The following is a 13,589-nucleotide window of genomic DNA, read 5'->3' as shown; positions in this document are numbered from 1 at the left end:
ATTGTTTTAATAATTATAAAAATTTATTAATAATAATTACTTAAAGATTTATTATATATAAAAAGTATCTTAAAAATTGGGTATAACCAGAACTTGTTACTTTTGTTGTGATAAAATCCAATGATTAGGAAACGATCAACAAAACAAAACAACTTGATAATGATTGATACAACCAGTAAAAATAATTAGTGAGTAATTCTAACATAATCAGCTTTAAATTTGCTCTTGTTTGCCGCTGTCTCCACTTGAACTTGTATTTTATATTGATATTCATCATCATATTCACATAGTACTTAAGTAGAATTAAATTTTTCCAGTGGAAGAGCTAGTGGCTATTTTCTTATCGCAATTTTTAACAACTCTTCTCCAATAGTTGAGTTGATTCATAGTTTCAAGATTATGACAACCACTTTCTTCTCTTAACATTTTTAAAGTCCAATGGGGATTATCATTTGAAAGATTAACAACTTTAACTTTTGTTTCAAAAGGAACACAAGCGTTTGATAAAGAAAATGATTCTTTTTTTTGCAAGGTACAATTAATTTTTAGATGATGTTGCCTGCCAGTAATTTCATGATTTTTTTTAAACATTGCTAACCAGCCATTACCTGCTAAAAATTTCATCGGTTTGAATATTTTTTTGGCTTCAAGACCAAAAGCTTGAATTTTTTCATTTGTAAGTACTTCTCCTTTCTGTTGGCTCTCAATACACTTATTTAGAACCCAGTTATTTACACAATTCATTTTTTCACGAGGAGATCCTCCTTGTTGAACCTGTTTTTTCCACTCTTTAACTTGATGGTGGTTATAAATATTTTTACATCCACTGTGCTTTTTCAACATACCTATTGACCAAGTTGGATTTTCTATTGCCAATTTAACCACAAATCTTTTTTCTTTTAAAGAAACATTATCAATGTTTTTAATTTTTTCTTCAAGATTTGTATTTTGATTTAGGCTATTATTATCATCATCATCATCATCAACAACATCATCATCATCGTTATCGCCATAATCATTATTATCATCATCATCATCATTACCATAAAGATTTTTGTCTTGAGTGAAGCTTAGTTCATCAACTTCTTCTGCACATAAAGTATATTTTTCAGAAACAAGTGAACCAGTACTAGTTCTTGTGTTTTCTTGATGATCAGCATTCTCAGTGACTCCGTTGGAACAACTTTGATAGTCATCTTGGAAAAAAATTGATTCAAAATAATTAGTAATTTCGTTTGGCTTTATTTCTAATCTAATTGAGTGATCTTTCGAGTTATTTGTTTTGTCAACATCAATAGAATCATCTGTAACTGGCAAGGTTTTATCTTTCATGGTTTCACCTTCATCAATCATATGTTCTTTTTCAATCGGGTCATTTTCTTTATGATCTGAAAAATAAAATAAATCGAATTAAATCACAATTCAATAAAAATCCTAACAACATTCAAATCATACCTGCTTTGAACCTCTTCTTGGAATGAATTTTATCAACTGGTATGTTTCTTTTATTCGATATTATCTTGTCTTGACTGGCGTTGATGTTAATGTTTACTTTGTCAACTTGTTTTTGTTGTTGTTCATTCGATTGATCACAATTATCATCATAACCTGAGTCCCGGGTGGCTTCTGCTGTTACAATTTTTATTGATTCAACTTTTGATTTTTCAACTGCATCTTTGTCTTTATTGGATTTCATAATTTTGTTCATAATTATCATCATGGCATCATACATGTCATGACCATAATTTAATGACAACTTTGAATATATATCAGTCTCACGTTCACTAAGATAATATTCTTTTCTTTTTAAAAGCTCCCAACAAACATTAAATGAATCAGTAAACAATTGTTGATCATTCTTCTCAAGCTGGTGTTTATCAAATTGATCCATTTTTTTAATGAATATATCACAAACTTGTTTTTTTTATCTATGCCGTTTTTGTTTGTTGTATTTTTAATGTTTACATATATAATAATGAAAAAACGCACTACACGAAACAATAAATTGATTCTATATGATCTTGAATCCCATACTAGAGATAAAATTATTTACCAATATTACTTTGTTATTGTTAATCATATACAAATTTTGATTTTTTAAATACAGGTTCACGTGTCCTATTTAATAATGAATTTATCTATTTTTGTTTTAGTGGTTAAATTTTTAGTTTTAACTTTTTATTAGTTTTTTTCATATATAACACATTAACTATGTACTCTTTAATTTATAACAAATATAATAATGAAATTACAGTAAATCGTTGAAGGCATTAATATAGGTTTTTGACAGATATTGTTTATAATCACATACATAGTAGGTTCATGCGTATGTATGTATACGTTTTTTTGAGCCAATAAGAAATGCTGACCACCGGTTGCCATATTGGGGAGCGTTCGGTACGTTCGATATATAGCGATATAGCCATATAGCTAGCCTCGGCCATCAGAACGGAAACTGGATAAATTGAAAACTCTCTATAAAAATAACCAGTTCCAAAAAATACAAATTTTCTTTTTACTGGTCGATCTTGTTGTTATTCATTGTTTTTCTTGGACCACATGAATGAAAAAAAAAATTACAAGCTTATCAAATACTAAGTAATATTATTACAAAAATGGAAAAAAAAATTTCTCTTGAGACCCACTATTTATTAAATGATGTTGATGGCAATGTTGTTATTGAAAATGGATATTTCGCTTTAGTTTTATACATGTATAAAATAATAACAAACACTGTATATATTATATATCATCTTTATCTCAGACTGTTTAACTTAAGACTGATTGGTATAGAATATTGAAGATAATAGTGTTGTAATAAGTGTAAGGCAGGTATTATTATGTGTAATACATTTGATATTTTTAGGTAAAAATATATTTTGTTTTTTTACATGTATCTATTGCTGTTACATAGGTTGATAGATAAAATATAAAAGGTAATATTTTTGTAATAAACGAAACAGGTATTATTATGTATGTAAACAATAATATCAGTAAAAATATTTTTTTTTAATTAGAATTTATATGCTATCTTTGTATCATTTTGTCAAAAAATTATTATAATAAATAATAAAAAAAATACACCAAAAAGATAAATTTAAAAAAAAGTAATAAAGATGTATATTTATTCCTGTTACATACATTAATTATCAAATGATATGACTAAATAAATAATCGTCATTACTTCTTATTATTAGTAATAATTTAGTAGTTTAAATTTTTTTATACTAGAAGATAAAAAAAATAAATTGATATATACTTTAAAACAAAAAATAATTATGCTAACATAATCTCATAGATTAGGTACGATTTTTTCCCACAAGTTCTACAGTGTTTACGGTGTTATGTTTAAAATTTCACATAAAAAATAAATTAAAGAACTTATTGAATAATTTAGATAATAATATTTACTCAATATTTATGAGTCAGAGAAATTTTCAGTCAGACAAATTGCTTAATTTTTGAATTCAAACTCAGCAGTACTACCACTACAAAAATATAAAATCCACCATGACAAAAAACTGGCCAGCTTTTCGGCCTCGGCCAGCTCCCTTGGCTAAACTGGTGCAACTTTATTTAAATCATAAATTATATTATACATATTAATACATGATCTTAATAGAAGATTAAATTATTACATTTAGTTAACATTTCGGTCCATTGCGCATCCCTACTCTCAAATCCCAACATAAATGTGTGGTGTAGTGTACATTGACAAAGTGACAGCATTATTTTTATAATTACTCCAAAATTTTTATTTATGATAAAAAAGATCTTGAACATATAAATTTATTGTTTTATAATTTGATATTTAAAAACCAGAAAGATAATAGAGTGCATGGGAGGAAAATTTGGAGAAGGGATGCGCAATGAACCGAAATGATTAATCAGTGCATCCCTGGTAGAAATATTTCTCCGGAATTGCTCCGGATTATTCTGGAATTGCTCCGGATTATTCCGGAATTTGCTCACTTCGAAAAATTAAGGAGTAATCCGGAGCTTTCCGGAATTTTACGGAGAAGTTATTTCTACCAGCGAGAGCAACAATTGAAAAGTTATAATATTTTTTAATAATAAATTGAAGAGCTCCCAATAGTATTTTTTTTGCATATTATAATTATCCAAAGAATTATCTATCGATTGAAAAAAAAAAAAATTAAATAAGTTGAAAAATAAAAAAGTTTAGGCTGCCTGCACCCCTAAATCTTAATTGATTGATATTATTTAAGGGCCAGTTTTTTTTCCAACATTACAGTAACTGAGCATTAACTATAACTTTAATTAACTACTTATCGATTGATATTTTCAATACTATAGCATATAAAAAACGCAGTCAGTAACCAAATCCTTAGTTATAGTTATAACTAGAGTTTAAACCTCACTTAACTGTGCTTAAGAAGGTTATGCACAAATTCATTGTGGGTGTTGCGGGGCGCTTCTGCATTACCTCCTTAAGGTTGTTTTCAAATGGAATTCCCGTAATTTAATTTTCGATTTTTTTTTTAAATGTTTAAATGAAATAACTATCTATTTAGTGGAATTATTTCGTAATTTTCCTCTGCGTTAAAACCGAGATAATTAGTGTCAATTAAAATTATTAAATGTTAAAGTAGGATTAAAAAATAATTTTATTTCATTTCAAAGGGTATATTTTTGTATTTTATCATATAGCAACACTTTTACTGAAAAAATCTATCTGGATGTTTATAATGACAAATTATAAAAATATATATAATTTTCTTATGTTAGTATTAGACTTGTATATTTATTTCAGATTTTCAGAAAAAAAATATCATGCACCTAAAAGCAATGGCCAGTATTATTAATCCATACATGCATTATTAAACGTATGTATTTTATTTAATTATTTTATTTTTTACTGTTATAAATTTGTTATTACAGGTTGTTATTTCACATTTAATCATTTTATTTCTTACTTTTATAAATTTGTTGTTTCAGGATGCTATTCCACATGTTCATACAATTTGAAATGGTTATTTTCATGTAGGAAAAAAATTAAAAATAATTCAATTACTATAGTAAAGCAGCAATTCCAAAATACTCGATTTCCTGTGTAAAATGAAGGAAAATAAATAACCAAAAAATTTTAATGGGCCAATTCCGGAGCGATAATTTTACGGAGTATTTCGGAATTTTACGAAGTATTTCCGGACATTTACGGAGTATTTCCGGAATTTTACCGAGATTTTCGGAATTGTACGGAGTATTTCCGGACTTTTACGGAGTATGTCTGGAATTTTACGAAATTTTTCCAGAATTTTACGGAGTTTTTCCGGAGTTTTACGGAGAAATTATTTCCACCAGGGATATAAAGATTGTAAAGATTCTTTACGTAGTATTCTAGAATACATTGCAGATGAAAACAATTTAAAAATAAGAGGATCCGACGATCCAATTATTGATTTTGAATGTTTGATCAAAGATTTAAAGAGAAAAACAAACAAAAATGTTGTAGTGTCGATTGACGAGTATGAAAGACCAATTGTTAGATCAAATAATAAAAACAATAAAATGAAAGATAATATTACAAATTTAGTTAAAGGAATTCTCGAATCTTGTAAGTCAAGAAAAGTGATATAAAATTGGCATTTATTACTGGTATAACGACATGTCCTTTGACCGATATGTATTCCGGACCAAATCATTTGTCTGAATAGTGAATGTATACATACGATGAAAAATTTGCAACAACATTTGGCTTTACACAAAACGAAATACAAAAAACATTTAAAAAGGGAATCATAAAACTAGCAGAGACATTGAGCCATGAGGCAAAAGAACAATTGACAGTTGATCAAACAATGTCACTGTTACAAGAAAAATATAATGGATATAGATTCTCTGTGACTGGAGAAGCAGTGTATAGTCCATTCTCAATAAGTAAATGTTTAAGCAATTATAAACTACAAAATGATTGGTATAATTCAAATAGCTCGTGCACATTTTTTATTGATAGAGTAATGAAAAATCCCCGTGATTATGATATTCTTCAGAAAATTCCATTAAACTATACTAAGAAAGAATTAAAAACAAATCAAAATAATGATGATGATGATTATTGGTAAACAATTCTTGTTACAAGTAGGCTATTTGACTATGAAGCGTCAAGAAAATGGTAGAGGTTTAACATTAACTTGGCCCAATGGAGAAGTTGAATATATGCTTTCAGTGCTTTCCAAGAATCATTAATTATGAACATAATTAATAAATCCAAGAAAAAGTTAAAAATTATTGAAAATGGTCCTGAAATTGCTTCAGATCTTGAAAACTTTGATGTTGAGTTGCTGTTTAAAACTTATAACTTATATTTGAAAACCTTGGGTTTTAATATTGCTTATGAATACTATTATCACTCTACCACCCTGGTGGAAATAATTTCTCCGTAAAACTCCGGAAAAACTCCGTAAAATTCCGGAATTGGCCGATTAAAATTTTTTGGTCATTTATTTTCCTTCATTTTACACAGGAATTCGTGTATACTTTGAAATTGCCACGGATTATTTCTAGTATTTTTCCGCATTTTTTCTAAGTAAGCCAATTCCGGAATAATCCGGAGCAATTCCGGAGAAATATTTCCACCATAGGGCATGCACGCAGTATTACTACACATTGGTATTGAACCACTAGAGAATATTGCAATTAATTCTAATAATTGCAAATTTGTTACAGCTTTTCAGTATTAGGAACTACAGGATACATATTAGATCATGGTTTTACTAAGCAAGCAAAGGCAGACGTTGCTCAGTTAGGAAATAAGAAAATGAGCGAACCCGTAAATAAAAAATATTATGAGTATTTTGAGGATAAGAAATTAAAAGTTGATGACATTTTACTTGTTTCAATAATATATGTAAAAAGAAAAAAGTTGTTTTTTATAAATCTCAAAAAATTCATATTAATAGTAATGGAAAAAATGTCTTTGATGATCGTATCGTAATTTTCAAGGGCCATATCGTCTCGTATCGTATCGTTAGGTGGTCATATCGCCTCCATATCGTATCGTAAATTCATCATATCGTATCGTATCGTCATATCGACGATATTGTAAAAAAAAAATTCAGTTTCTGGGGTATTTTTTCGAAATTTTATATATTTTTCTTCTTAGTACAAAAATTTATGTATATGTATTTTATTTTTATTATTTCTACCATGTGTACTTCAGCATCTGGATTTTTTTAAATTTTTTCAATGATCACCAATATATTTTCGAGCAAATACAAAGTTCTCAAAGAGATAGAATTGAGAAACTTTAATAGAATCTCGATTAAGGAGGTTATGCACAAATTACTCTTTTTTTAAAAAATATAATGAGAATGTTCTGAAATTTTGTACACAAGTAGATCTTTTCATTCTGAATACAACGGTATAATTATTTTCTTATGTTGATCGGTTAAATTTTTTGTAATTAATTATTGAAAATAATATTTAACATTGGCTCTTATGGAGATTTCAACCATTTTTTTCGGATAGAAAAAATGATGAAAAAGTCTTGAAAAAAATCACACATATACTAGAAACCGAGTTTTATTAATTGCGCGAAAAATTTTCATATGTTGATCGGTCAATTAATGAGTAATTAATTATAAACTTTACAAAAATTAGATGTGGCAACGTATGGCATGTTCAAACACACACACATACCCTCAATCCCATATATTGTATATGGGGCGCAGGCGCTTTTCACTTTATTTTTTTACAGTGTAGTCGGATTTCAGTTTTGTCTGTGACGTCAGAAGCGCCCCGCAACACCCGCAATGAATTTGTGCATAACCTCCTTAAGGTCAAGCGTTGCAAATTGGTTTTCCGGCAGGAAGGCCCATTAAAATATTTCCAAACAATGCTGTCTTATCTTTTTTTCATATATATTTTTGTATACTGTGGTTGTGAATACCCTGCTGTTTAAACACGGTTTTTGTTTTTTTTTTTTTTTTTCTTGAAAAATTATTTTGTCAACAATGAAATGTTGCAGATACAGATGATTTTTATTTTTTTTTCTAACGGTTTTTTGGAGGTCATTTTCTTGAATAAACTCTTCTGTCAATGTCTCTTTTTTTTTTTTTTTTCTTCAACTTTTCGACATGAGTTATTGGGTTGTTTTACATTCAAGACATCTTGGTAATAATTTTTAAACCATTCTAGATTTATATATTTTTTTTAAATAGGCGAAGTGTTTTTTTTTTCAATAAAATGGTTCTTTTTTCTTGAAAAAAAGTGAAAAAAGAACTCTCCATTTAGTTCTTCGAATTTATTTTCTTTTATAATTTAAATTTATAATTTTTAATAAAATTTGTTAAATATTATGAAAAAATTAATGTCATATCGTCGATATGGACGATATATCGGATATATCGTCTTGACCATATCGTATTGTATCGAGTTTGACGATACGATATGAAACCCCATATCGTATCGGATATCGTTACCTCCATATCGTATCGTCATATCGCGGCATCACTATCAACAACAACAATATCATATTATCATTACCGTCATAATCAACAACATGTTGAACAACAACAACAGCAGTTGCGAGAACAGAGTATTTAAACTCATCAAATTTAGAAACAACAAATGAAACAGTAGTAATAACTGCAGTCTCAACAAGTATATACCACCAACATCAAATGTATTATATATATTCAGTATCAAAATTAATATTATATATTTTGTGTTCACTCCACATGAAAACACAAAAAAAAAATCTTGTTAACAGTTTATCAATGGTAAATTAAACAATTAAAAATTAATGGTTTTGTAAAACTGAACTTGATTTATTTTCGTTATTATCATAAAATTCTGAATTATTATTTGGTGCTAAATCACCATATAAAGCTAATGGATCATCAACATCTGATAACTCATCTGGTCCATCATCATCAAATAAATAATTTAAATAATTGTGTAAATTTTAATTGTATATTACCAATTAAAATATATTTCCAGTTGGTTGTACATATTCACGTGAAAACATTGATGGTGTTAGAGTTTTAGATTGTTCATTATCAATATTATTATCATCATTGATGAATTTGATTCAGCTACAATTGGACTTATTGGTCTGATTGATGAATTTTGATTAATTTGAATAAAATTTGGAAATGAAAAATTTAAATGATCTTTTTCATCATGATACTGTTTCTGATCTTGATGGACTAAATGAATCAATTGATGATAATTCTTGTTTAAAACTAGTCTGTTTTTTTTTTCCTAATTTTAATATTTTTTTATTATTATAAACAATAACTTCTGGTGGTTCTGAACTCATTAATTTCCAATAACCAGATTCATTTAATTTTTCAGCTCCAGATTTAACACATTGAGATTGTTCCAGTCCAATGTTTTTTTCTTTTTCTAATAATATAAAATAAAAATAAATTATTAAATTAATATTTAATTGTTTTTTTATAAATAAAATATAATAAAAAGTTTCTTATATTTTTGGAAATAATGATTTTGTAAATACAATGAGAAATATCATTTTTCCAATGAAAAAAACCATAACGTTCACTCAATCCAATTAAACGTTCTCTGAGATAATATAACAACAGCTAACCATGACATTTTATCACCACGGCATATATAATCTTGATCAAGTGGATAACATTCAGCAAAACAATAATCACAACAATAGTCACTCAATAAAAAAACTTTTGTTGCTTCTGGACTATGGATTAGAATTTTTGCTGATGCTTGTACAAGTGTTATAAGTATTTTTCTTATTGTACTTCGAAAATTAGCCAGACAATCAGTTGATGGTATTGATTTTGGTGGATTTGATGGTGGTAAGTGACTTGTTGCTTCAGTTATTATTTCTAATGCTGGACCATAATGCAGTGCACGTAATGATTCTTCAAGATTTTCTGATCTTATTTCTACCATCATTATTTCATCTTTTAGTTTTATTTAACATCTTCATCATTTAACTTTCTATCATCAGTAAGATTTTAATTTATACGAAAAGCGTGATCAATCAAAACCCCAATCAAAATCAGCACAAATTATCGCGGCAATTAAATTTTAAATGGGAGCCAATCAAATTTTTAGGCAGTAAATTTTGAAAATTATCAATCACCGCCATGATACCAATGCTTTTTTTATTCAAGGATAAAAAAATAAAAATAACAAATAAGGATAAGGATACAGACGTCACTTTTTTAGCCTTTTTTCTTTTTAAAATAATTTTTTTTTCATCTTTTATCGTCAATCAGTCAGCAGAAAGAAGACTTTATATTCTTTCTTATAAATCTTATTCTTTCTCTATATATATTTCTATAGTCAAATGACTACGCTGGTAATTTACCAAATGATCTTATTCACAGTAGATAACACTACCTATAGAGTACTATATTTTTTTTTTTTTTTTTTGGTGTAAAGTTCCATGACGTGTACAATGTACATGCGCAGTGTAGTTATTAAGACGTGGCCTGTAGCCAATAGCCATATGGTTTTCCACGGTGTCAATATAACACAATAAAAATAAATAAGTGCACAAGATATTTTTATTTTATTAATTATTCAATTTATCATTTAATTATATTATTAATACTATTTATATTATGATTATATTATCAACGTCCATAACTATCAGTCATGAAAGACCAGAATTAATGCTTGGTACATATGAATTTATTGCAACAAAAGATTATTGTCGTAATAATGAATTTCCAAAAACACCAGCTATTATTTTTTTAATTGATGTGTCATACAATAATATTAAATCAGGATTAATAAATTTAATATGCAGTGAAATGAAAAATATATTAAAAAATTTACCAAAAGATACAAATGGAGATTTAAATAAAAATATGAAAGTTGGTTTTATAACATACTCAAATACAGTACATTTTTATAATATTAATTCAAATTTAACACAACCACAAATGTTGGTTGTTGGTGATGTACATGAAATATTTATGCCATTATTAGATGGATTTTTATGTGATGCAAATGAAAGTGAAGCTGTTATTGATAGTTTAATGACACAAATACCATTAATGTTTTGTGATTCACGTGAAACTGAAACAATACTTGCACCAGCAATACAAGCTGGTATTGAAGCATTAAAAGCATCTGATTGTCCAGGTAAATTAATTGTATTACATTCATCATTACCAATTGCTGAAGCACCAGGTAAATTAAAAAATCGTGATGATAGAAAATTACTTGGTACTGATAAAGAAAAAACAATATTAACATCACAAAATAATATTTATGAAGATATAGGAAAAGATTGTATTAGTGTTGGTTGTTCAGTTGATTTATATTTATTTAATAATTCATATATTGATATTGCAACAATTGGACAAGTATGTCGTTTATCTGGTGGTCAAGTATTTAAATATACATATTTTCAAGCAAATAATGATGCTGATAGATTAATAACTGATATTATTAATAATATATCATGTCCAATTGGTTTTGATTCAGTTATGAGAGTTAGAACATCAACTGGTCTTAGACCAACTGATTTTTATGGTCATTTATATATGCCAAATACAACTGATATGGAAATAGCATCAATTGATTGTAATAAATCAATTGGAGTTGAAATAAAACATGATGATAAATTAAATGATGATGATTGTGTTTATATACAAGTTGCATTACTATATACATCATCAAGTGGTATTAGACGTATTAGAATTATTAATTTAAGTCTTAAAACATCATCACAAATAGCTGAATTATATCGTGCATGTGATACAGATGCTGTTATTAATTTTTTTTCAAAACAATGTGTATTTGAATTATTTAAAAATACACCAAAATCAATAAAAGATAATTTAATTAAAAAATGTGCAACAATATTAAGTGCATATAGAAAACATTGTGCATCACCATTAAGTGCAAGTAGACTTATATTACCAGAATGTATGAAATTATTACCACTTTATGTTAATTGTATATTAAAAAATGATGTATTATCTGGTGGTTCAGAAATGACTGTTGATGATAAATCATATATTATCATGGCTGTTACAACAATGCCTGTTTATACATCTGTTTTTTATTTTTATCCAAGATTGTTACCACTTCATGATATCAACATTGATGATGATAAACTTCCACAACAGCTTAGATGTTCAATTGATAAATTTACTGATAATGGTGTATTTTTACTTGAGAATGGAATTCAAATGTTTTTATGGTTGGGTCAGGAATTATCTGCTGAATGGATTCAAGCTGTTTTTGGTTCTCATGTTGTGGATACTGATCGTACCACATTGCCTGTTCTTGATAATCCACTTAATCAACGTATCAGAGATATTATTGCACAAGTACGTGCTGAAAGACATCTCTATATGAAGTTGACTATTGTACGACAAAGAGGTAAATTGGAAATGGTACTTCGTCATTTTCTTGTTGAGGACAGAAGTAATGATGGTAGTCCTGGTTATGTTGATTTTCTTTGTCACATGCATAAAGAAATCAAGCAACTTCTTAATCAATAAAACTTGTAAATAATTTTTTTATTGTTTTATATAATAATGAAAAATTATAAACACTAATCATTTATATATAAAAAGGAATAACTAATTAAATTTTATATAAACAAAAAAATGGTTGTTTTATTGATGACCATAAAAAATATGTAATTGATTTTTATTTTTGTTATGACTACTTGCCTGTTATTATTGATGAAAAGAAGAAAAACAATAAATCCATTCGAGATATGATTAATTACTTGAAAATTATCTAGTGTTAATTTGTTTTTCCAATATTCTGTATTCTAATTATTTTAGACTCTAATATTTTATTTACATCCAACAATCTGAAAACAAATTATTTATTAAAATAATATTATTATTAAAAAATAGATAGAAAAATGACTTTTAATGTTTTTAATTACCTGTTGAAAATTAATTATCTGTTAGAGTTTATCATTCAGGTATTTTCGGCCTGTTTTTTTCTTGTTTTTTTTGGACGGTGGCTCAGAATGTAAGTTTCATCTAACATCTTTCAATGTTTGGAAAAATAGAAATTGCCAGAATCGAAAAGAAATTTTCAATTATTCATTTGCAGCTTACCAGTAGTTAATATATACTATTTTGTTGATTAAATAATCGATCTTAATTTCAATTATTAAACCATGTAGACATAATAGTTATCAATAATTATTCATTTGATTTATTTTTTATTTTTGTGGACTTACTGGAGCCTCAATTGGTCTGTTACTCAGTTAGATACAGCAACAGAAAAATTAAAAAAAAAAAATTATTATTATTGCCTTCTACGCATAATGTTTCAAGGTAAAGCACATAATAAAACAATATTTAAAATTGATAAGAATTTTAAAAGACATTCATACCAATGCATTTTGTTTGATAATAATTTTTTAAAAAAAGTATAATTACACTCGATAAATGTTTTGTTGACATACGTGGAATATTTCGATCGCTTTAAATTTTCATAATAAATATCAAAAAACTTGGTAATTTTTCTTGACTACGCAACAAAATGCGTTTTAATTATTAAAATTGTTATATATAACATAAAACTCAATGTTCAAAGTGTATATAAAGCCAAAACATTTTCAATATCAAATATATACAAGTATAATTTTTCTT

General features: G+C 27.0%; 2 protein-coding genes across 2 annotated transcripts; one reads left to right on the top strand and one right to left on the bottom strand.

The window, feature by feature from the left end:
* Window positions 1-4: 4 nt before the first annotated feature.
* Window positions 5-2,342, bottom strand: LOC122851339 (protein PFC0760c-like). Its single transcript, XM_044150499.1, has 2 exons — window positions 1,456-2,342; window positions 5-1,388 (listed from the first exon to the last, which is right to left on the bottom strand). Exons 1-2 carry the CDS (start codon window positions 1,889-1,891, stop codon window positions 304-306), a joined length of 1,521 nt encoding a protein of 506 aa, XP_044006434.1. The 5' UTR covers window positions 1,892-2,342; the 3' UTR covers window positions 5-303.
* An 8,235-nt stretch (window positions 2,343-10,577) lies between these two features.
* LOC122860473 (protein transport protein Sec24C-like) lies at window positions 10,578-12,545 on the top strand. The gene has a single exon (XM_044164304.1). It carries the CDS (start codon window positions 10,578-10,580, stop codon window positions 12,471-12,473), a length of 1,896 nt encoding a protein of 631 aa, XP_044020239.1. The 3' UTR covers window positions 12,474-12,545.
* Window positions 12,546-13,589: the final 1,044 nt, after the last annotated feature.

This window comes from Aphidius gifuensis, linkage group LG1 (genome assembly GCF_014905175.1).
Source record: "Aphidius gifuensis isolate YNYX2018 linkage group LG1, ASM1490517v1, whole genome shotgun sequence".
Lineage (NCBI taxonomy): Eukaryota > Metazoa > Arthropoda > Insecta > Hymenoptera > Braconidae > Aphidius > Aphidius gifuensis.
Note: the sequence above shows the minus strand (reverse complement) of the source record. Positions and strands in the feature narration are given on the sequence as shown.